Raw genomic sequence first — 22606 nt, forward strand, 5'->3', positions numbered from 1 at the left:
GCTGCTGCTGGGCCTTCACTTGGTGATGTGGGTAGTCAAGGATAAATCATTAGCGATGTGTGTGCCCAGGAACCTGACAGCAGGGACCCTTCCTACACTGTCCCCATTGCTGTACAGTGGATCAGGGTTTGCACTATATTTCTATTACGAGTCTATCAGTTGTTCTTCTGTCCTGTGGGACGTGTGGATGCAGAGACGCAAGTGTGTGTAGAAGGGGATTCAACACGCAGTCTTGTGCGGCACCAGTGCCGAGCGTCAGGGCGGAGAAAAGGTGGGTGCCTATTCTGATAGTCTTGGGGCAAGTGAGCTAAATCACTCCTTCCTTGAGGAACTTTTGGAGGTTCTTCAATTTGAAACTGTGGAGGAACCACATAAGGTGCTTTGAGGAACCTTCAAGAAATTAAAGTAATATCACCATTATATGACAATCACAGACATGTATATTCAAATAGCTTTATTTACATCACTTATCGCAAAATATACAGATTTTAAATCCCTGAGTAGTTTAGTTTCTATTCCTGCTTGAGTAAGGCCACCTAAACTGTCCCCCACACATCACACTGTACAAGACTACAACAAACGAAGCAGATTTTTCATGAAAATAGACATTCTATAAACCTGCTTCAAGTTTAAGCAGCAAAACCTGGCATTTTGTGCACAGTAACTGAGCCTGCTCATGAGCTACTTCATGCATCAACATTTTGTACATTCAGAACATTTTGTATTAGATCAACATATCAGCACTAAATATTGGAAACATCTAAATCAAGTCCGGTATTTGAAACAAATAATTGCTGATACTGATATGGCACTGATATTACTGCACATCCCTACACTCTGACCCATTTTACACACAGATTAGCATGTCTATGGTGTACATAGTTTAGAGAATAAAGAGCAACTGGGCCTGGACACTGTCTAGGGTCGGCTGGCATAGTTTCAATAACCATTCCAAAGGCACATTCAAGCTTTCACATTCCTATCCAGTGGGAGAATGTTTAGGACATTTAGGCTTGGTCTATAAAGTACACCTCAGTAGTTTGGCAAAGTGGTCCTCTGGGTGGATCCCACAGATTGGCTCAGTGCTCTGGTAAAGAGATGACTGATTTTTCCACAGTATGTGTGCGTGGTCTCATTCAACTTGTCTTCCAGGGGCAGCCAAAAAGAGTTTACCAAATCATCTCCGAAGGCGTACTACAGGAAGGAAAATGTGAGAAAAGCATGGATATTAAAGATCACTGCAACTATTTTCAGATACTTTTGTGCATCAGTTTTCTTTTTATTCAGTCACCTTCAAATAAAGCTGTGTTATGTTAGTCATGTTCATTTTAGATGTATTTTATGTATTTTTATAAATTTATGGTGATGGTGTTTGAATTGTAAATTCATTATATTATATGTTTCTCACTGGACAAACATGTATACACAAAATCTCTGAAGGGGGCGAAGTGGGTTTTGCAGCCAATTGTTTCTTACGTAGAGAGCGGTCCAATGATTAGAGTTCAAGGGTTCATCAGCAAAGGCAGCGGTGCTGGTGGAATATAGAACCGTGACAACTCAAAGGTACATTTGGATGATTAAATAATTCTCTGCCTGGCTAAAGAGTTGTATATAAAATCATTTTAGGTGGTTTTATATACACAACCATTTAATGTGCAAATGTTTGTGGACGCCCCTTCTAATGAATGCATTCAGGTACTTTAAGCTGCACCTATTGTGGACACAGATATGCTAATGCACACACACAGCTCGTCTAGTCCCTGTGGAGAAGTACTGCAAATAGAATTAGACTCTCTGGAACAGGTAAGCATGAACCTATTGGCACCATGCCTAATGTCAGGCATGGGCTAAAGGGGTATAAAGCCAGCATTGAACTGTGGAGCAGTGGAACTGTATTTTCTAGAATCCATCCAATACTTTTGGGATGATTTGGAGAGTTGGGCAAGTGCACATCCATCTTTCTTACCTCAATCAAAATAATTGTCAAATAACCAATTTATAGTACTATAAATATAAAACCCAGTTCAGTTACAGTGTAGTGACAAATTACAGAGGATGAACAAAGTTAGGAGAAAATAAACTGAAAGTAAGTTTTTAAAACTTCAGAAAATAGTACCCCTCTCTCTCACCTGTCTAACAGCATCATATACAGCCCTGAATGCAGGCTGTTTCTCACTGTGGAACACTCCCCTGTTGCCATGGAGAACAAACACCCCTTCCTGCTCTGCGGGGCTGCAGTTACTGCCGTAGATGCAGTGATCAGGACGATAGTTCCATTGGCACGGGAACACCAGCAGCTTCTCTGTTATGAAACAATAGCAGATCTTACATTAGTGCTATTTTCATTTAGGTATAGGCTTTAATTGCCATTTTCTTAATAAAGCAACACAGTCATTTCCCTTTTATCTCATAAAAAGTACTTTAGTACTTCTGGGTACTTTAGAGGTTTACAATTTCTAAGAGTAGCTAATCTGTTACGGCACAACTTAATCAGTTACTCTCTTCCCTGTCTTGTAATGCCATAATGGTTATCAAACTAGTCCTCCAGATGGTTCACAATGTGCACTACTAAGTCCTATATTTAGTGGGTTTGGTTAGAGCAAAAACATTGCCTGACTGGAGGTCGCTCAGAACTGGTTGAGAACCACAGCAGTGATAGAAAAAAACAAACAAACATACAAACATTCTCAGGGCAAGAGAAGTACAAGAAATATTTCAGCATTTTGAAGCCCACCAGGATTATGATGAAAGATGATGTTAATGAGGTCTTGATCTCCCCAGGTGATGTTTAGCTTGTATTTGTGCAGCAGTGGCACCAGAAGCTCCTCCCAGCGCAGACCAACAGCAGTCATATCATTCTATTCACACAAAGACAAGCATTTGCTTACTAAACAGACTATTATGCAGAACATTTGGACATAGCCAGAACACTAAAAACCCTGACAGGTGAATATCCAGGGGTGGGATACAGCAACAGCCACTTCTTTAAGCTGATGATGTTGGAAGCAGTAAAAATGGGCAAACATAAGAATCTGAGCCACTTTGGACTTCTAGATTACTTGGTCAGAGAATCTCCAAAACAGCAGAGTTTATCCCGCTGCAGTAGTCAGTACCTACTATAATTGTTTCAAGGAAGGACAACTAATGACGCAGAGACAGGGCCACAGACACGCAAGGCTTATTGATGCAATCCATGGAGGCCCCACCTCCGAACTTACAGGTAGACACCCACAGAACACCTTCAGAGGTCATGCGGAGTGCATGCCTCGACTGAACAGAGCTGTTTTGGCAGCAAGAGGAAAAGCCTATCCAATATTAGACAGGTGGTTTTAATGTTATGGCTAATCAATGTATAAATTGTGGAATGGGCATCAGATTTGTAATACTTCAGGCCAGCAGTTCTGCTTTCTTCTAAACTATCATCTAGTGGACAATATTGGTTATTACATGACATTCACAACAAACTCACCTTAAAGTGGGCTTGTCTCATTCGGGTCAAGTTCATCAGCATTACACCAGAGTTGATGCCTGTTGCTCCATAATACGGATGGCGGGCGAAGCGGTTGTACCAGGCGATGCGCGGCTCCTCGTGCTCTGGTGCCATCGCTGCCAGCTGGCTGGAGTTAAACTGCACAAACAGGTCCCACAGCAGCTCCACAGGCCGCAAGAAGAGCACGTCTGTGTCCACATACAGCAGGGAGTCCACATCCCTTAGTATCATCTGCATGAACGAGAGTGAGTGGCCATTAAATCTTGTAAATCTGTCATCCACAATTACGTAGTATGACAATGGTGTTGATCACGGGTTCAGTTCTTGCTAAGACTGTAAGATACATGACACTGATTTGCCAGTTTATTTACTGGCCATTTTATCAGACAACTATATTAGAGATGGCATACTGGTTAGAATGGGTAACAGTATTAGGCCAATCTCCAGAAAACACCAGATTGGATGTTGGTTCGCTAATGTGATCACTGCTCAAGAGGCTGGGTTCTTCTTCTCTAAAGGTTTCCGAATACAGTCCCACAAACTCTTACAATAGTGTTTGAACCTGGTCATTGTGTTGTTCATGGCTTCACCTGAACTCAGCCCTCAACCCACTCCATCACTTGATTAACAGGGTAGCATCTTGTGTTGTCTTCTTGTTGTTTTTTTGTGGTACTATTTCTTGGAAAGACTCCTCAAACATATCCAAAACATGTGCTGTGTATTAGAATACATGATATTTATCTGAGTAGTCCAGAAATAGTTTGAACAGTCAGTACTTTAATATAACAGTAGAATTTCTTGCTTTTAGGGTATTTTTTCCATTTTCAAATTAACAGAATTTGTTATTTCAGTATGGATTAATATTGAGGTGACCAAGTGTAGTCAAGCGAGTAACCTTATATATGTCGCTCATTGTGAAGCTCAGTCCATTTTAAGGAAGACATTGATTGATACTTGATAGGGGAGTCATTCACAGAACCTATAATATACGCCAATCAGCCACAACATTAGCACCTAACGTAAAGTGTAATATTAAGTAGGTCGCCCCTGTGTTGCTACAACAGATGTGAGCAATCAAAGCACGCCACAAGACCTCTGAAGGTGTTTTGTGGTATCTCACCAATATGTTAGCAGAAGAGCCTTAAGTGTTATAAGTTGTGGGGTGGGGCCTTCATGGATCACATTAAGAGCTTTAGGTACCCATGACCCTGTGGCTGGTTTACAGGCGTTTTTTTTTTTTCATTTTTGGTAGGTACTGACCACTGCATACCTGGAACACCCTACAAGATCTGCCTGATGTTTCGGAGATGTTCTGACCCAGTCGCCTAGCCATGACAATTTGGTCCTTGTCGAAGTGGCTCAGATTCTTAATGTTTTCTTTACTTCACCTCTAATGTTATGGCTGACCGGTGCAGTGATTAACAACTTGTGGGTATAAGTGGGTATAAACACAATGGTAAAAATACGATTTCACCTTATAACAGAATCATTTATGGATGCGCTTTGTCAGATGTGTTTTATTATTTGTGATTTAGTCTTCGTCAGTTTTTTTACTGGTATAAACCGTAGGTTTCATGTATTATGGTCATAGTTCTAGACATCCATGAATGTGAAGCAAAATCATTACTTAAGAAATAAAAAAGCTTTGATATTCAGCATTTCTTTGGCTTGAACGTGTCTATGGAAATTGACCAAACAGGTCCCAGGTGTGTTAGTGTGAAAGGTAAATAAACCCCAGCAATGCTGACATGGCTGATGCACTCAGTGGAGTGCGACCAACTGTAACTGCAGGCCTAAAACAGTAATGAATGTATCACACACAGGAAGTAGAAAGGGCTGCGTAAAAAAGTCTACAGTCACAGGTTTGATCCCAGGTGACCCCTGACCGGACGTCCCAGCAAAAACACCCGGCCTTACTTTCACTGGATGGGCAACATGGCCCTCCCTTTCCCCAATCACACAGTGCTAGCCAGTGTTGGCGTCTGTTAGTCAACATAACAGCACTGGCGGTTAGTGTTCTTTTTTATGTGTGTATAGTTGTTCAATAACGCTGTATCAGCACCAGTTTCAAAAAAACAGATGATGTTTGGGTCATGTGACTCAGATGAAGGGGGGAGTTCCTAGCTACTGGGTGGGAACCAGAAATTACATAAATAAATTTAAAAAAAAATCAGAGAGAAAACTGTGACTACCACAATAAGGTACAAAGTAAACTTACAGGCAGGAAAAGTCTCTGTGATGCACATGGCTTGAAAAGCTTACTCCACTCGCTCTGGTGCTGGCTTGGGAAAGAGACTGGATGCACAGTGTAGTTGAACTTCTGCCTGATCGACGTGGGCCAAGAATCCAGCTGCATATGAGGAATGTTAGGAAAGGAGTTACTTTCAGAACTGTCTTATTCAGGCCAGACTATCAATCACTCACTGAACCTAATATTTATTTAATATTTGGGAAACATTACATTTGTTAATATGATATGTAACAGTGTTCTTTATCAGAAATGTTTAGAAAGAAATTCTCAACAGAAAACTCACTTAAATGGCAATCCTATAGTAGATGGTTGTCCAAAATTTCAGGTTAATTCTTTCTAAAATTAACAGGAAATGTTTTAAATAATGTTAAAAATACTCACAACTTCTTTTATACTGCTGTGCAGCTGATCCTCAGCAAATATATGAAATTGCATTGCCCTATTGCTCAGTATGACTGCAGACTTGAGCAGGCTGACAGCCTCCTCCTGCCTCGTTCCACAAGCCACCACTGCCAGATGCATTGTCTCCTCTTCCTGTCTCCCAACCGAATCGGGTTCCTGTGCAGCTTTTCTGAAAAGACAAATGTTGAAAATTAGGGCCAGTGTTGGATAGAAACATAGAAACGGTGTCTTCTACTACACCTATGGGTATTTAAAATGCATTAGGTTATTTATTTATTTATATATATATATACAGTGAGTCCAAGAAGTATTTGATCCCTTGCTGATTTTCTTCGTTGGCCCACTAATAAAGACATGATCATTCTATACTTTTAATGGTAGATGTATTCTTACATGGAGAGACAGAATATTAAAAAGAAAATCCAGAAAATAAATCTAAGGAATATATATTAATTGATTTGTATTTCATGGAGTGAAATAAGTATTTGATCCCTTAGTATTCATTAGCAGTTCTGGCTTTTACAGACCAGTTAGACACTCCCAATCAACTTGTTACCTGACCTGAAGCCACCTGTTCTCACTAATCACTTGTGTGAAAAACACCTGTCCACAGAATCAGACAGATCACACAGATTTCAAGTCTCCAACATGGGTAAAACCAAAGAGCTGTCACAGGACCTCAGAGTCAGAATTGTTGACCTTCACAAAGCTGGAATGGGCTACAAAAAGATTAGTAAGGTGTTGGATGTGAAAGTAACAACTATTGGTGCAATTATCAGAAAGTTTAAAGAGTATAACATGACAATCAACAGACCTCGGCCCGGTGCTCCAAAGAAGATTTCGCCTCGTGGGGTGGCAATGATGCTGAGAACAGTCAGAAATCGTCCTGCAACCACTCGGCAGGAGTTAGCAAATGACCTGAAGGCAGCTGGGACCACAGTTTGCAAGGAAACAATTGGCAACACTTTGCGCAACAATGGATTCACATCCTGCAGTGCCCGAAAGGTACCCCTGCTGAAGAGAGCACATGTGGAGGCGCGCCTCAAGTATGCCAATGATCATTTGAAAGATGAACCAAGTTATTGGGAGAAGGTTTTGTGGTCAGACGAGACCAAAATTGAACTTTTTGGCCTCAACTCCACCCGCCATGTGTGGAGGAAGAAAAATGCTGCCTATGACCCCAAGAACACTGTGCCCACCGTCAAGCATGGAGGTGGAAGCATAATGTTTTGGGGGTGTTTCTCTGCCAAGGGTACAGGGCTACTTCACCGCATCACTGGGAAGATGGATGGAGCCATGTACCGCACAATCCTGAGGGACAACCTCCTCCCCTCTGCCAGGGATCTGAAAATGGGCCGTGGTTGGGTCTTCCAACATGATAACGACCCTAAACATACAGCAAAGGCAACAAAGGATTGGCTCAAGAAAAATCACATTAAGGTCATGGAGTGGCCCAGCCAGTCGCCAGACCTCAATCCGATCGAAAATCTATGGAGGGAGCTGAAGGTCAGAGTTGCCAAGCGACAGCCCACCAACCTTCATGATTTAGAGAGGATCTGCAAAGAAGAGTGGGCCAAAATTCCCCCTGGTGTGTGTGCTAAACTTGTGGTTAACTACAACAAACGTCTCACCGCTGTGCTTGCAAACAAAGGCTTTGCCACTAAGTATTGAGTGTGTTTGGCAAGAGGGATCAAATACTTATTTTCCTCATTGAAATACAAATTAATTAAAATATATTCTTTAAAATTATATTCTGGATTTTTGTCTTGATATTCTGTCTCTCCATGTTAGAATATATCTACCATTAAAAGTGCAGAAGGATAGTGTCTTTATTAGTGGGCAAACAAAGAAAATCAGCAAGGGATCAAATACTTCTTGGACTCACTGTATATATATATATATATATATATATATATATATATATATATATATATATATATATATATACACACACACACACACATACACACACATTATATAATAATAATAATAATAATAATAATAATAAAAGTTTTCCTAATTATTCTGCGCTCAATACCCCATTATGAGAAAGGGACCGAATTTTAGAATTCTTCTTAAAATGGAAAAACTGAACTATTTACTAATATAGTATTAAGACCCTTTATTTAGTACTTAGTTAAAGCACCTTTGGCAACGATAACAGCCTGGATTTGGGGATTTTCCACCATTCTTTTCTGCAGATCCTCTTAAGATCTGTCAGGTTGGATGACTACTGTTGGTGGACAGCTATTTTCAGGTCTTTCCAGAAATGTTTGATTGGGTTCAAGCCATAGTGATAATGAACTACCAGTCTCTAACATCAACTGGGAGGAAGTGTTTCCCACTCCTCCATGCAGAAATCTTTTAGCTGTGTGACAGCTCTGATACAATAACGAATTCCTAGTGGAGTCTAAGTTGGAGAGCTCTCCAGACTCTACTGCAGAAAAGCAGCCCCAAACCATGACACTTCCACCTCCATGCTTCACAGCTGATATGGGTTCTTGAGCTCAAATGCTGTGTCCGGTTCATGCTAAAAAAAAAAGTCCTCTGTTAATACAGCTTTACTTGGCTCCTCCAAAATCCTCCTAATTATGTTCTGCACCCCATAAATATGGGGGCGTCCAAGATTTTAAATTTGTTTAATATCAAACTATTTTTTTTTAAAGAAGGGGAAATTATGATTGATTTTTTAGGGGCCAATACATTTTTTAACGGTTCTCTAGCGCAGGCTGTGGTAAATTACCCAACAAGGATACCCTGCAGATCTTAACATGTCTGAACATCTTGAAGGATCTTGGTACTTTGCAGACTCATTTACATCAAAGCAGTTCTCACAATGGTGTGAGAGAAAATCTTAACAGCCTGGTGAAGAAGCCCTGCAGTATGTCCCATGTGTGAAGGACAAGCTTATACCCCCTTAAAAGGGGGCTCTTAAAAGATTCATTTTTAGTAAAAGCAAGCATCTACACAGAGCTTAGTAATGGCTAAATACTGACAACTGGCTTAATTGTTATGCATCTCAAAAATATTAGAATTCCATGAAAATGTTTAATTCAAAAATGCAGAAATCTAGTAATACAAATTATTTAATTGCAGTTTGAATAAATTCCTATTTAGACAGTGTAAATAGCATGCACCTCTCTGTCTAGTTCAGCACATGCAACCACAATCATGGGGAAGACATGGAAATCACAGGCTGATTGCTTCAATGTCATGCCACACTGATGCAGTATTTGGTGGTAAAGAAGCCCCAACTATGCATATGCAAGTGTATAATTGAACATATTTGTCAGAAGTTCGGAATTGCAGTACTGTACACCCTTATGTATTTAATCTTATGAAATATTAGAATAATTTGAGATACAGGATTTTCATGAGCTATAAGCCATACTGATCAAAAGTGAATGCTCAAAATAGGTCACTTTACATGTAATAATTATAAAATACTGTGTATGGCTTTTATGACTTTTGAAACTAAAATATAAAATAAAAATAAAAAAATAACCCACCGGCCCTAATATAATTTTTTTGACATGTACATATTCAAAATATATTACAAAATAGGGCTTGGCGATATGGTAAAAAATACTATATCCCGGTATTTAAAGATATATCAATAGCAGTAGCAACAGATTCCTAAAAACTACTGTTTAGATCCTCTCCCGTAACCGAGAACAGTGATTCTGCTGCACTAATTAAACTACTTGTTATGAAACGTGCAGCTGAACGGTATCCTCGATAGAAAAGCATACTGCATATCACGATAACAAAACTGATCACGATACGAGAAAATCTCACCACATTGCTCAGCTCTATTAAAAAAAACCCATTTAGGAAAGGCCTCCTTTATATGGAAAAATTGTGAAATCTTAAGCCCAGCTACCAGAGACCATGGGTTACTGTAAACACCCTTACCCACGACAGCATTTCTGACAAACAACGCACGTCCAAGTGCTTTAATAAGCAGGAATCCTTTGAACACTGAATCCTTTATTTATATAAAACCACAAGTGGTCGATGTGGCGCAATGGATAACACCACTACCTGCCCAGTGAGCCAGGGGTTCGAGTCCCTGTCTGGATGACTAGCTATATCCTACACTACACCAATAAGAGTCCCTGGGCAAGACTCCCAACACTGCTCTGGTCCACCTCTGTAATACCTCTGAGTAACCTTGTAAATCTGAGTAACCTCTGAATAAGAGCATCAGCTAAATACCATTAAATCATCAGAAATTATATATATATATATATATATATATATATATATATATATATATATATATATATATATAAAATCTTACCTAAAACCAATAAAAAAAAGTTAAAGGAAACAAAATAATGCCAATAGTAATCCAATCTGAGGACCTGAAGGGTTGAACTTTTTGAAAACAAGGCACTGTAGGTATAGAGAGCCATTACTGCTCACAGAAGCACTTGAGTGCCTAAATGTTTCTCTGCCTGATTAAATAATTATTCTGTATGATGGGAAGATTGTTGTACATGTTCAACACCTCTAAGAGTCAAAGGGCTGTTTTGCTAAGAGTGTAGAGCACCCAGACTGGCTGTCCAGTGTGTAGTGAGCTATTCGGTTTTGCAGGTTCAGAGGTTAATAAACACGAACGGGTCCCGCCACGACCAACCTAGACCTTCAAAGACCACCAAAGACCAGCTCAGGCCACCTAAAAACCAGCTAGCTAGCTACCACTAAAAGCTGGTTTTATACAGATGCAGGAATACGCATAACTACACGTAGAAATAAACGACCCAGCAGGAGCAACAACAGATTTCGGACGCTGCCACTGTGGGTTAGGAGCTAGCAGCAACTTCCAAGTCCCGGCAAGTCCACCCGGCTGGGATGAGCACAACAGCCAGTAAACCTCCCTGATTCACTCCATGATTTAATCCAGGGGGAGGTTTGTAGCCATGTGTAGGAGAAACACCCTTACCTGACATTACTAGTGCTTCGCGGCTCTCCGGCGGCGTCTGCCTGTTTCGCATGCTGTCCTTTAGGAGAGGTCTGTGAGGAGAAGCGGAGCAGAGGCGCTGTAGCCCTGTTAGCATGTAGCTCACTGAACACGTACAGCACAGAGAGCAGGGCTAGCACCGTGCACAAGGCCAGAGCCCGCACATATCTCCGCATTATTTCTCACTCACAAACCTACAACTCGCCACTGGAGAGACTACATGTCCGTCTTTGGCTGCAGAAAACATGCCAAGCAGCTAAATACTCCACTCTGCAGCGCCTCGGTCATACGCCTCACCATCCCCCCACTCTACAGACCGCAGCAGAACTGGGGTCTCCCCCTACTGTGGATGCCCTGGAGCTACGGGTACCCCTGATATTTTACGCTAAGTGCTTATGTATTTATTTTCGAGTCAACGTTTAAGTAAGATTAGTGCATAATTTTTATTTTGTCCAATTTTAAAGTAAAGAAAAGAAAAAAAGCAGTGCAAAGGGCAACGTTTGGGCAGCCCAAAGATAACGGGCTCTCAAGATAACGGTCTAAAGGTCCCATACCGTAATAAGTTTGTTAGGGCTATTGCTTGGTCAAATCGCCATAAAGAAAGGCTAAGTAATGCACATCTCAAAGCCAAAAGATCAGCAGCTCATCTAAGCAGCCTAGCATTCTGCTCTGACCATAGCGCTATGCCCGTTAGCATTTTCATGAAAAGAGCACCTCTCCAACTGTTGAGCACTGGGGTGGCTCAGTTATGCTCTGGGTTGCAGCCAGTGGCACAGGGAACATTTTTGCTAGAAATTAAACATCAGCACATTCTGGATGCAGAAAAAAGAAGCTAAATATAAAAACTAAAGGCTTCTCCAGCAAGATGGTGATCCTCAACACATTCCAATATTCACAAAGGACTATCCCAAGAGACCCCCGCAGTCACCAACCTAAGCATCACAGAAAATCTGTAGAGAGCCCTCAAAAGAGCAGTACAAGCACAACAGCCCTAGACTCTCATGAAACTGAGACATTTGCCAGGAAGAATGGGTGAGAATTCTTAGCTGGCTACAAAATGCATTTACAAGCTGTGATACGTGCCACAGGGGCTGCTGCTGACCCTCAAGGGTGTCTGAATGTTTGCTTTCGGACATTTTATTATTTGGAAACTGTAAAACGTGTCTGTTTTAATGCATCTTTTGGATTAGGCCTTGCAATTGCTTTCACAGGAAGAGAACCCCTTTGCATACCACTAATATTACACCAATTCATCCTGTATTCATAGGATCACATCAAGCAAAAGGGGCAAAAAGGTACCTACAGTACCACAGCATTATCAGTTAAAAGTTACCTAGCATTGTGAAAACGCCCAGGATTTCTAGGGATTCACAACAATATCAAATCATAGGGGTGTTGGCAGAGGTGTTGGGTCTAATCTAGCTACCCTACAAAACCTTGCTTTGTGAATTGCCCTCCATCTAAGGACTCATTGCCCTGCACAGTTTCAGGTATTCTCTGCCCCACACCTGATCTGCACCCCTGCCATAATACCAACCACAAGGGTGAACAGCAAATTATATTACATGCAAAAATGAACCCACTACAAACCATCTAGAAATGGAATAAATCCACATATTGCACTCATTGACCAAAACAAATAACACACTCATATAGAAATGTCAGATTTTACAGTCAGCATTTATTGCATCGCAGTCATGTCTCAGGGCAGACATGTAAATGATTGCAGGTGTGTGGTCTGATTAGACACTGGGTCTGCCACAAGAGGGTGTAAAAGTGCCTTAGAAAAAGGCTCAGAGTGAGAGTCTCTACCATGCACTTAAAGACCTTTTCCCAGTTGACAGACTGAGAGAAGCAGGATAGTCATTTGACAAATTGCCTCCCATCTAGACCATTCTGACCTAGCTCACCGTCGCCTTAGTTACAGACTACAACCGTATTGTCTCTAGAGACGAATCCAGGTTCCCGTTTGGGTTTTGGGGACCGGCGGGTTTAATACGGCGGCCTCACGGTGAGCGCTTCAAGCCTGCCTTTACTGTGGAGCGACACACTGCCCCAACTGCTTGTGTGATGGTCTGATGAACCATCACACACCACAGTCTCCCCTAGTAGTGACACGAAAGACACTAAGAGCTCAGTGATATGTGCAGGACATCTTGCAGCCATATGTGGTGTTCAATCGATCCCAACAACTCCTCGTTGGTGCGTTATTTGTTTTGTCAGCGAGTGTATGATTCCCATGTTGCGACACCTCCCACCTCACTTTAGCAACGGAGATGCATACACTATTGAGTCTAAATATTAGAGTTTATTAAGAGATGATTCCTATACTGCAATATATTTATGTACCACTGCTCATTATAAAGGATGAAATAAGGTAAAGTGAACATCTTACAAATACATTTTCCTTTTTCTTTTCTTTTTTTTAAACTAATAAACGTTTTCGTCTGTTTAGCCGTCTTGGTGAGAGAAACCAAGACGTTCTAACATGTTACAGTACATCTGAGTGGAAGGCTAAACTAAAAAATGCTGATGTAATTCTCTCAAAATCAGACAATAAAAACAAACATCAAACATTATCCCCCTCCGCCTCATGAACCACACCAAGTGCCAGCAGGTGCAATAAACAAGTGAGGGTAAAAAAAAAAAACTAAACAAAACAATAAAACATAAAAACAAACAAGCCAGTTGCTACCACAGTTAGTTATCGATAAAGGACTGTACAATTACAGAAAGGCAATGCTTTTGCTCCTCCGTGTTGCACTTGATGCTCCAAAAGAAAAAAAAAAAAAAAAGGAACCCAACCATGCCACAACTTTACAAAGGACAAGAGTAGATGCATGTTTGTGTTTAAATGCAAACTGACACTAACACTGGTTTGATGCATAATACTATCAAAGTCAAATTGGCGCTGTGCAGTCAGTAAATCGTTTACTTGTTACAAGTCAGCAAATTTTATCATCATCATCATCGTCCTGTAAAAAGAAGTCAGAAGTTCACTCCAGCTGACTTTAATAAGTGTTGTAACAAAAACTCCTGTGTCATAACAAAGCAGGAGCGTTCAGTCCTGGGAGATCCTGGGCTTAAATCCTCTAGGTATGGCGAAGGTGGTTGCTCAATGGTGCCTGGGTCCGAGTCTGTATCTTGCAGTAAGTCTTGACACACACACACACACACACACACACACACACACACACACACACCTGTGCGTGTTCTGGTGCAAAAAGAACACTGGGTGCGAAGGGGTAGAGGGTTTGCTACAGGGTCAGCTCTTAATGGGCCTCTCCGTTGACTGAAGAGGCCTCCCCCCGTGGCGAGGAAGAACGGGAGAAGCCTCTCTCTGTGTTGTCGGAGCTGGAGCCGCTCTGGTTGTGGTGATCTGCAGAGGTGGCGCTAGAAGAGGAGCTGGACGAGGGCTTAGTTTTCTCTTTAAAGTCTGTGATGATAACTGTCAGGTCTCCCACAGTGACCTCCAGGTGCTGAGCACTGCTCCTGTCCACATTTTTTAACCTGGGCCTGCGGGGCAGGGACACGAAAAATGTAAAAATGTGATCTGGAAAGATTCTCTGAGGAGTTCAAATAATCTCTTAAGTGAGTGCGCTGGGAAAGACCGAACAAGACATTAAGAACATCAAAACACACTGATAATCCTTCAAAGCTGTGCTCAATCAATTTGGCATCAAAAACAGACACCCATATTCATCATTTGTGATGGACACCAATGAAATTGGAAATGGTCTTGTGTGCAAACAAACACAGTGGAATATGAGCACACATGTCCAGAGCTGTGGGCAGCCAACTCTGCAACTCTGCGTCCAGGGAGCAGACCGGGTTAAGGTCTGTGATTTTTTTTTTCCATGGGCAGAGAGGGTTTTGATTTGTTACATTTTTTATTTTGGTTTGTTCTGAACAAAAACATTCATTTTCTGTTTTAGTCTTATTGGTATGGTTTTCACACAGCTTCCAATATCAAAAATTCTGAGCATCAAATATATATGCAGGGTTTTACTTAGTTTTACTTTACTTATGACAGTATTTGCCTTTGTAGCACCTACAGCTAGAATTATGACTTGTTAATCCAGTTTAGTAACAGTTCAACCCATCAACAACATTGCTATGTCAAGTGTTGCTATTTTACTTTCATTTGTCTTGTGTCATAACTTTACAGTGAGATAGACCACAACTTAATTTAATAAATAGCAATTCACCAGTGGGGCTTCTTATCCCAGGTAGGTAGGGGGTCTTTTTACTCCAGGTGTGCTGTTTTGCTTATAACCCTTAGCTGCATGAATTTATGCTACAATCATGCACACATAATGTTTAGCCGCTGAGCTGAATAATAGTTTCACACTCATTATTCAGCCCACCAGCTAATTGCTAAATGAATAATGCATACACTGAAATGTGCAATGCAGTGGTATTTCATAATTATGCCGTCCTGAACTGCTGAAACAACATGCATACATGACAAAAAAGGATGCACCTCATTTTCTTGTGGCTATTCCTTTTCAGTGTGGGCTCCTTCTCATTTTTCTCTTTATCCGTCTTCTCCTTCTTCTCTTTCTTGGGATGAGTGGGCGAAGCAAACTGCTGCGTTACTTGCTGTGCTACCAGCTGGGAGACAGGACGAGGCTTCCTGCAGGAAAAGGAAAATAAAAAGAATAAGAAAGAGACAGAGAGACAAAACCAGAAATGCAAGAAATGCAAATTAACCACGTGTGTAGCGTGAACAGGGAACGGAAGGAAAACCCCAAGGTTTTCCAGGATTGAGCAAAACTAGTGGAGAAATCCAATCTGTCAGGCTACACCGTAATGTGAGAAAGCTTTTAGAGCAAACTCTCACCATTTATTCCTCTTACATTAGAAACATGCTAGAAAACATTAGCACTGGGAATTGCATGGAAACTTAATATTATTCTGTGTTCAGCCTCTGGTTTCTAGCTTTGCGGCTGCATGATACAGTGTGTGAAAACAATGTACAGTAACAAGTAAAAGATACATTCAAACCCCCAGTGGGTTCTGAGGCACTTATCTGTGGGATTAAAGTCAGCCTGGCAAAATGAGGACCACACACCATGCACAGATTCCATGAAATAGTGTGCTGTTTTGCACTGGTCTATGACAGGGGTCAGCAACCCAAACAAGAGGAAGAACCTATTATTTTGTAAATTATACTCCCCTCGCAAGATGCTATGAAGCTTTCTCTTGTAATGAGGTTTGTAGTTTGCGGAAAACATTGAAATCTAAAATTGGACAGTATTCCAAATACTCTATGTCTCACTAACACATTATTTAATCCAATGCTCTGAAGTATACTTAGACTTATTTGTACTTGTTCTTTGAGGCCTAACGTTTGATGTGCCACGCTGCGTATCATCGCACCGCAGAGCAGAGTACATTTCACGCACCACAATGAGAGTGCAGATAAACGTCACAGTCATTTTACACTCCATTTGAGGAGATTTAATGGAATAAAACTTTCAACACCACTTAGAGAATTTTTCATTTGATATCAGTTAACTTCTGCTTCATACACTCACCGTCATCCAGCTAAAAGGCACAAGACTAAACAAAAGATGGAAAAAAGCTCATCATATGGCAAGTGCGATCACTGTCCGACCTGACATTTTTAATGAAAACTGCTGTGTAAAAGGCAGTGGCCTCTAGTTTGGAAATATTCTTGGATCACCCTGTTTACAGTTTGCCTAAGGTCTATTGACTCATTTCCCATGATATTTAAGTCAGGGGAACATAAGGGCCATTCCAAAAGCTTCAGTTTGTGTCTCCTCACGTAGTTCTCCTCATAGTGGTTTGGATTATTTTCCTGTTATAGAAGCCATGCTCGATTCAGCCTTTTTCTTTTCACAGATGGTTTGACATTTGCATCCAGAATTTGCTGGCATTCAGTGGAAACCATTTTCCTCCCTCCGCCTGTGCAATACTGCAACACAACCCACCAAAAAATACACAGCTTCAAAGCACAGTGGCTCCACTCATCACTTCACAGTTGGAAAGGTGTTCTTTTTATTAAATGACAAGAGAGACAAAAGCAATTTTCCACTTGATGGAGGATCACTTCATGAAGTCCATCTACAGTGTTTGGCAACTAATTATTTTACTAACCTTTGTTTGCTATTACTTCATTTTTGCGAAGAGTTGCTGTGTCTTTTTAACAGACACAGTGACAGCGTTCTTTTGCAACAAATGCACTGAAAGTACTGCTGTGATTAGATTAGTGCATCGATGTCAAGCTCAGCTTTCACCCAAGAAGCCACAGAGGACACCACATTAGAGCTGCTCAAGCAGCTACTTACGCCAACTTCAGCATTCGATTCATTTACCATGACAAGATGCAACCAGATCTTGAATAACAAAGCAAGTACATTAAGACAACGATGACCTCACCAGTGACTTATTTTAAGGCCTATTAGTCAGTTCATGTTTCTCTGGCTCTCTCTTACACAGGCTATACGTCCTGACTCTTCTTTCTGTAGACAGAAAATTGCTAATTATTGGGTGGTACCTGATTCTTCTCCATCAGCTCCTCTGGGTGGGTAAATGTTGGCAACACTAGCTGATGCTGTTTGACAGTGAGCTGCATTTGTGTTGCAAAATTCATATTTCATTCCGTTCTCCACTTTGTCCAAAGTATAATACAATATACTACACACAAACACACATGCTAAAGATGTAAGTAGTACAAGAGCACATTTTTGAGACAGGCTGCCTGGATAGTGACAGCCTCACACTCTGTGTATGTGCAGGCGTGAGCAAACTTGACAGTCACTGTGTGAAATCAAGTCCAAAGCTTTGGAGTTGACTCACGATAGCTAAACGCCTGACTCTTTTTAGGATCGTCTGCCTGTTTTAGCAAAACCTAGTTCTAGTTTCCCAATAATGATTAACAATGGGTATGTCAAGCACCCTAACTACTGTAAACACCATACCGTGGTAAACGTTCCGTGTCACTGGCTAATGTTGGCAGCAGGTCAGGTTTTAGCGCAATAGTGTGATGACTGTGCTGTGAGGCAATGTGTAGTCAGGAGGCTGAGAGTATGATTAATGTGTTACACTGTGCGAGCATGCCATCAGCGTGCTGCTCTCTCCTCCACACCAGTGCCAAACCCCCTTTCTGACAGATGGCCCTGCACCTCCTGCTGCTCCATGCTTTCCCTCCCCTAACCTCCTATCCTTTCCCCTCTGCTAGCCTTTTCTTTTCTCCTGGCCTCTCCCAACTCCTCTGTTCTCCTGCAGTTTCCATTGCCTTTCCTCGTCCACGCTCTCTTTTGCAACCCCCCCCCCCCACACACACACACACTCCTTCGTTTCCCCACCCCACTCTTATTTAAAATTAGGTCAGCATTTTTCATAAATTCAAGCACACAACCAGTCATGCCTTGGCTAGCTGTATCATGCCTGCAGTATTATCTCCTTTTTCAGGGGAGATGATTTCGTTGGATAAGGCAGCTAATGTGCTGCCTTTCAATTCCATGAATAGAGCGGTTTGCAGAGACCTTCTGCACACTGTTAGTTTTGGCATAGCAGAGAGGGGCACTGTAAAGTTTCACACCCACACTGTTAGAGATGCTTAATTGGGAATCTACACGCATCTTATTGATCATGCCAATCATGTGTAATTATATGCTACAAATCTAAAGACCATGGTGTACAATTGAGGGTTGGGCACCTGAACAGTAGGGATGCAACAATGAAAACAATCATTAATGAACTGTCTGTTAGCATGAGCCTAACATCAAGTGGTAGAGCGTTAGACTGGGACACTATGGACCGGTTCCCCAGACGCAGATTAAGCCTAAACCTGGGAAGGGTGTGCTTTACCACTGGATCTGCAATTTAGTCTTAAGACTAGGCTTAATCCACCATTTATATCAAAACAAGTTAGCAACATCTGTCTAGCTAAAACACTTAGCCATAACTGTATTGATTTTACATCCTATTCACATCATTACTACATCCTGCCTATTCAATTCTTCAAAAGGGGGCATCAAGGTAAAGAATGATGCCTGGTCCAAAGCAAACGGTCCACCCCCCACACAGGTGGCAGCCGATTAGCATCATGTGCTCTGCAGCAGAGTGCTTTAGCTGGGGGGCAGAAAATGCCAGAGCACTCAGATTATCAGGAATGCTGGCTGGTGCAGGGGCGGTCTGGCCTCAAACACTCAGCAAGAGGCACCAGTGCCTCATCAGTGACCTGCCAGTCTGTCAACACTAGGTAAACATGCCACTCTTAGAATGAAGGGCAATAAAGCCAACGCTGAAAAGGCACTCAATGAGCACACCTCAAAGTGCACAAGCTACCGAGCATTTCATGCTGACTTGAGGAATGTGAGCTGTGCAAAAACGGGCTAAATCATCACTGCACGCCTGCAGACCGTCCTCTCCCACGTCTCAACTGACACGTCCAGCGAGTGGCCCGCAAACGTCCTTTCAATTACGGCTTTTTCTTTCGACACCTGCCAGCCAGGCTCGGTTAAACCTCCGCTTCATAAAACATTCATCCTCACCTGCAAACCGCAGGAACGCAACTGTGACCAAAAGTGGCGCCTGTCATCATTTCAGCAGGAGGACATGACCAGCAGAAAGAGATAAAAGCAGCTATTGACGTCAACAAACAATGGAAAGCACAAAAAATGGATTTGTTGGTGACAATCTCAAACAGGAAGCGAAACCTGCCTGATGATAGTCGGCTTGTCTGACAAATAAAGCAGTTTTCGCTTCTGAGGGTCTCTGGGGCGCAACCACTCGTATCGGTCACAGAACGAAGGGCATGTCATCATCATTAAAGCCCATCAACAACTGCCAACCTCAGGGGCGCAATAAAAGAGGCCAGGGTGGAGGGAGAGGGACAGAATGTCAGTGTTTCTGTGCGTGTCAGTGGTTAAATGTCCTGATGAGGTGCTCCTGCCTCTGATGACACCGCGCCTGATTAAGCCATTGAATACTAATGAGCTATGGATGTCTGGCAGCCAGCTGCCACACAGCCACACTATTTGCCACTCTCCCAAACCTAAATGGCCAGACACTAAAGAGTAAATAAGAACATGGTGAACAGACCTTCTTGTCAAGATTTGTGCAACAACAAAAAAACAACAGCGTCAGGATCCAGAAGGATCACAGGCCAAAAAATGTGATTACATAATTTGGGAATTCACAGGCCCATGTTCCTGCCTCTCAGCTAAGCTTTTAGCTCAGAAGAAGGGCAAATAATACTTGCTGCCAGGCACAGCCAGGTGATGTCCTAAAACTGTCAGAGGCTCTCATGGTGTGTGGACTGAGACCGACGAATCATCACCTAATAATAAATAGGGGCCAGGCCAAAGACCCTTAAATAACCTCCCTCACGAGGAGAGACAGAGCCTGTAAAAACTAAACAAAACAGACTAGAGTTCAACTCTCCCACGATCTTCCCACAGCACTTCAGTTCTGCTGTGGGTCAAAACGGAGGAACCACCTGAGGTTTTCTGGACGACCTCCGATCAGCTCCGTCTACTGCACCTCGCTCCTGTTTACACACCGTCTCACAGCACAGCGCTCAATAGGCCACATTACAGCAGCCTACACCAGCCTTCACTCAGAACGAAGACATTAAAAATACATGACCGTGCACTTCAGCAGGACCGCCAGCTCCCTGGTGCTCCTCGAAGAAGCGCTTCGTGCTCTCAGCTCCTCTTCGACGTTTAAACACACACCGACACCAAACGGCCAGCCTCAGAGAAGTCTGTCATCGCGCGGCTCGGAGAATTAAGACTAAAAACGCCTCACGGAAACACTTACCGTGTCGAGGTGCCCTTGCGGACATCGCACATCATGCATTTGAACGCCTCGGCGCTGTTCCTAAACGTACACACACTACAGTCCCAGTAGGCGTCGTCGGACGAGGGCTTGGGCTGCCGCTTCGGCCTGCGAAAAGAGACACGCACACACATAGGCAGGCAGGCAGGCACGCACACACACGCACACACACACACACACGGGCAATACCACGTGTCTGAACTGAAAAAGGCGACTGTGTGTGTGTGTGTGTGTGTTTTTCTAACGAGGTCTCGTTTTTGTGACTAAATCGCGAGCCGCCATGGCCGCAGCTTCCCTCAGCAGAGCGCGGTTTCTGTGAGGGCGAGGGGAGCTGCGGCCATAGCCATGCGAGCGTGGGCTTTATTTATTTATTTATTTACTTCGTTCTTTACCTCGTCGGACTCCTCTTGTCTCCCATGCTGGCCAAACTTTGGTCCGTTCCGTTCGCGTGTTCGGCGGCGCGGCGGGGCTGTGTTTGTTTTCTGTGAGACGGCAGAGCGCCCACAGCTCGCTGTCGGAGAAAAGTCCAGTTACGAGGACGGCGGTCACGTGACCGCGAAGGGCCAATCAGCGGCGATCTGCACGACCAACGGGTCGCCGGGTTCAGGAAAGCGTTAGGGGCCAAAACACAGATTTTGAGGACCACCTTCAGCTTAAGAGAGCTTAAGACCACTCGCAGGTCAGCATTTGGCTGATTTGTTCAAATCATATCTCAAGAAGGAGTAAACGTGGTAGGACTAAGCAAGTTTAACTAATCAGATCCAGAAAATCCTGAGGTTTTTCTTTTTTTTTTTTTCTTTTTTTTTTGAGATCCTTTTGGTATAAAATAAAAAGATAAAGCTCCGAGGTGAGGTGTGATAACCTCCAAAATAGCAAAAATTAATACACCATTTTAAAAGCAAACAGCAAAAATACATTCTCACCAAGCACTTTATTAGGAACACTACAGTAATACGGCTAGGGTCTCATTTCACCCTTGCTGGTAACAATTCTTTGAGATTCTGGCCCCTGTTTTCATCAGGGCATCTCACGCAAGCTCACGTTCTACCACATCCCAAAAGTGTTCTATTGGATCTGGTGACTGGGAAGTCCACTGAAGAACAGATTTTGACCCTACCATCTCTGTGCCTCAGCTGAAATCAAGATTCATGAGCCCAGACTACATTTTGCCAGTCTTCAACTGTCATGTTTTAGTGAGCCGGTGTCCACTGCAGCCTCAGTTTTCTATTCTTGACGGATAGAAGTGGAACCGGACATCTGCTGGTCTTCTGCTGTTGTAGCCTATCTGCCTTAAAAGATGTGTTGTGTATTCCGAGATGCTTTTCTCTCGATTTAGGATCTATGATTTAGCAGTCACCAGCACATCTGACCAGGGGTACCGTATGGGGGGAGGGGGGGTTAGGACGATGGGGCCTGTGACAGAATGTTAAGAGTTGTGGGGCCCAGTGTAACATTTTTACGGGGCCTAAAATCCCTGGCAGCACCCCTGCATCTGACACCAATAATCATGCTATGCTGAAAAGCAGAGATCACATTTTCCCCTTTTTGATTACCTTAAGCTTTTCACCTATATTTGCATTGCACTGCTGCCACACAATTGGCCAAGAAGACAATTGCTTAGATAAGTAGGTGTGCAGTTCTTCCTAATAAATGTTTTGGCTAGTATGAATATACAACTCATAAA

General features: G+C 42.5%; 2 protein-coding genes across 2 annotated transcripts; both read right to left on the reverse strand.

Moving 5' to 3' along the window:
• Positions 1–455: 455 nt before the first annotated feature.
• Positions 456–11919, reverse strand: gxylt1b (glucoside xylosyltransferase 1b). The gene is made up of 7 exons (XM_072672584.1): positions 11092–11919; positions 6123–6312; positions 5709–5840; positions 3470–3721; positions 2735–2858; positions 2130–2302; positions 456–1194 (listed from the first exon to the last, which is right to left on the reverse strand). Exons 1-7 carry the CDS (start codon positions 11283–11285, stop codon positions 1033–1035), a joined length of 1227 nt encoding a protein of 408 aa, XP_072528685.1. The 5' UTR covers positions 11286–11919; the 3' UTR covers positions 456–1032.
• Positions 11920–12770: 851 nt separating this feature from the next.
• yaf2 (YY1 associated factor 2) lies at positions 12771–21452 on the reverse strand. The gene is made up of 4 exons (XM_072672585.1): positions 21315–21452; positions 20905–21030; positions 15593–15745; positions 12771–14625 (listed from the first exon to the last, which is right to left on the reverse strand). The coding sequence occupies exons 1-4, from the start codon at positions 21338–21340 to the stop codon at positions 14382–14384; spliced, it is 549 nt and encodes a 182-aa protein (XP_072528686.1). The 5' UTR covers positions 21341–21452; the 3' UTR covers positions 12771–14381.
• Positions 21453–22606: the final 1154 nt, after the last annotated feature.

Source organism: Salminus brasiliensis, chromosome 2 (genome assembly GCF_030463535.1).
Source record: "Salminus brasiliensis chromosome 2, fSalBra1.hap2, whole genome shotgun sequence".
NCBI lineage: Eukaryota > Metazoa > Chordata > Actinopteri > Characiformes > Bryconidae > Salminus > Salminus brasiliensis.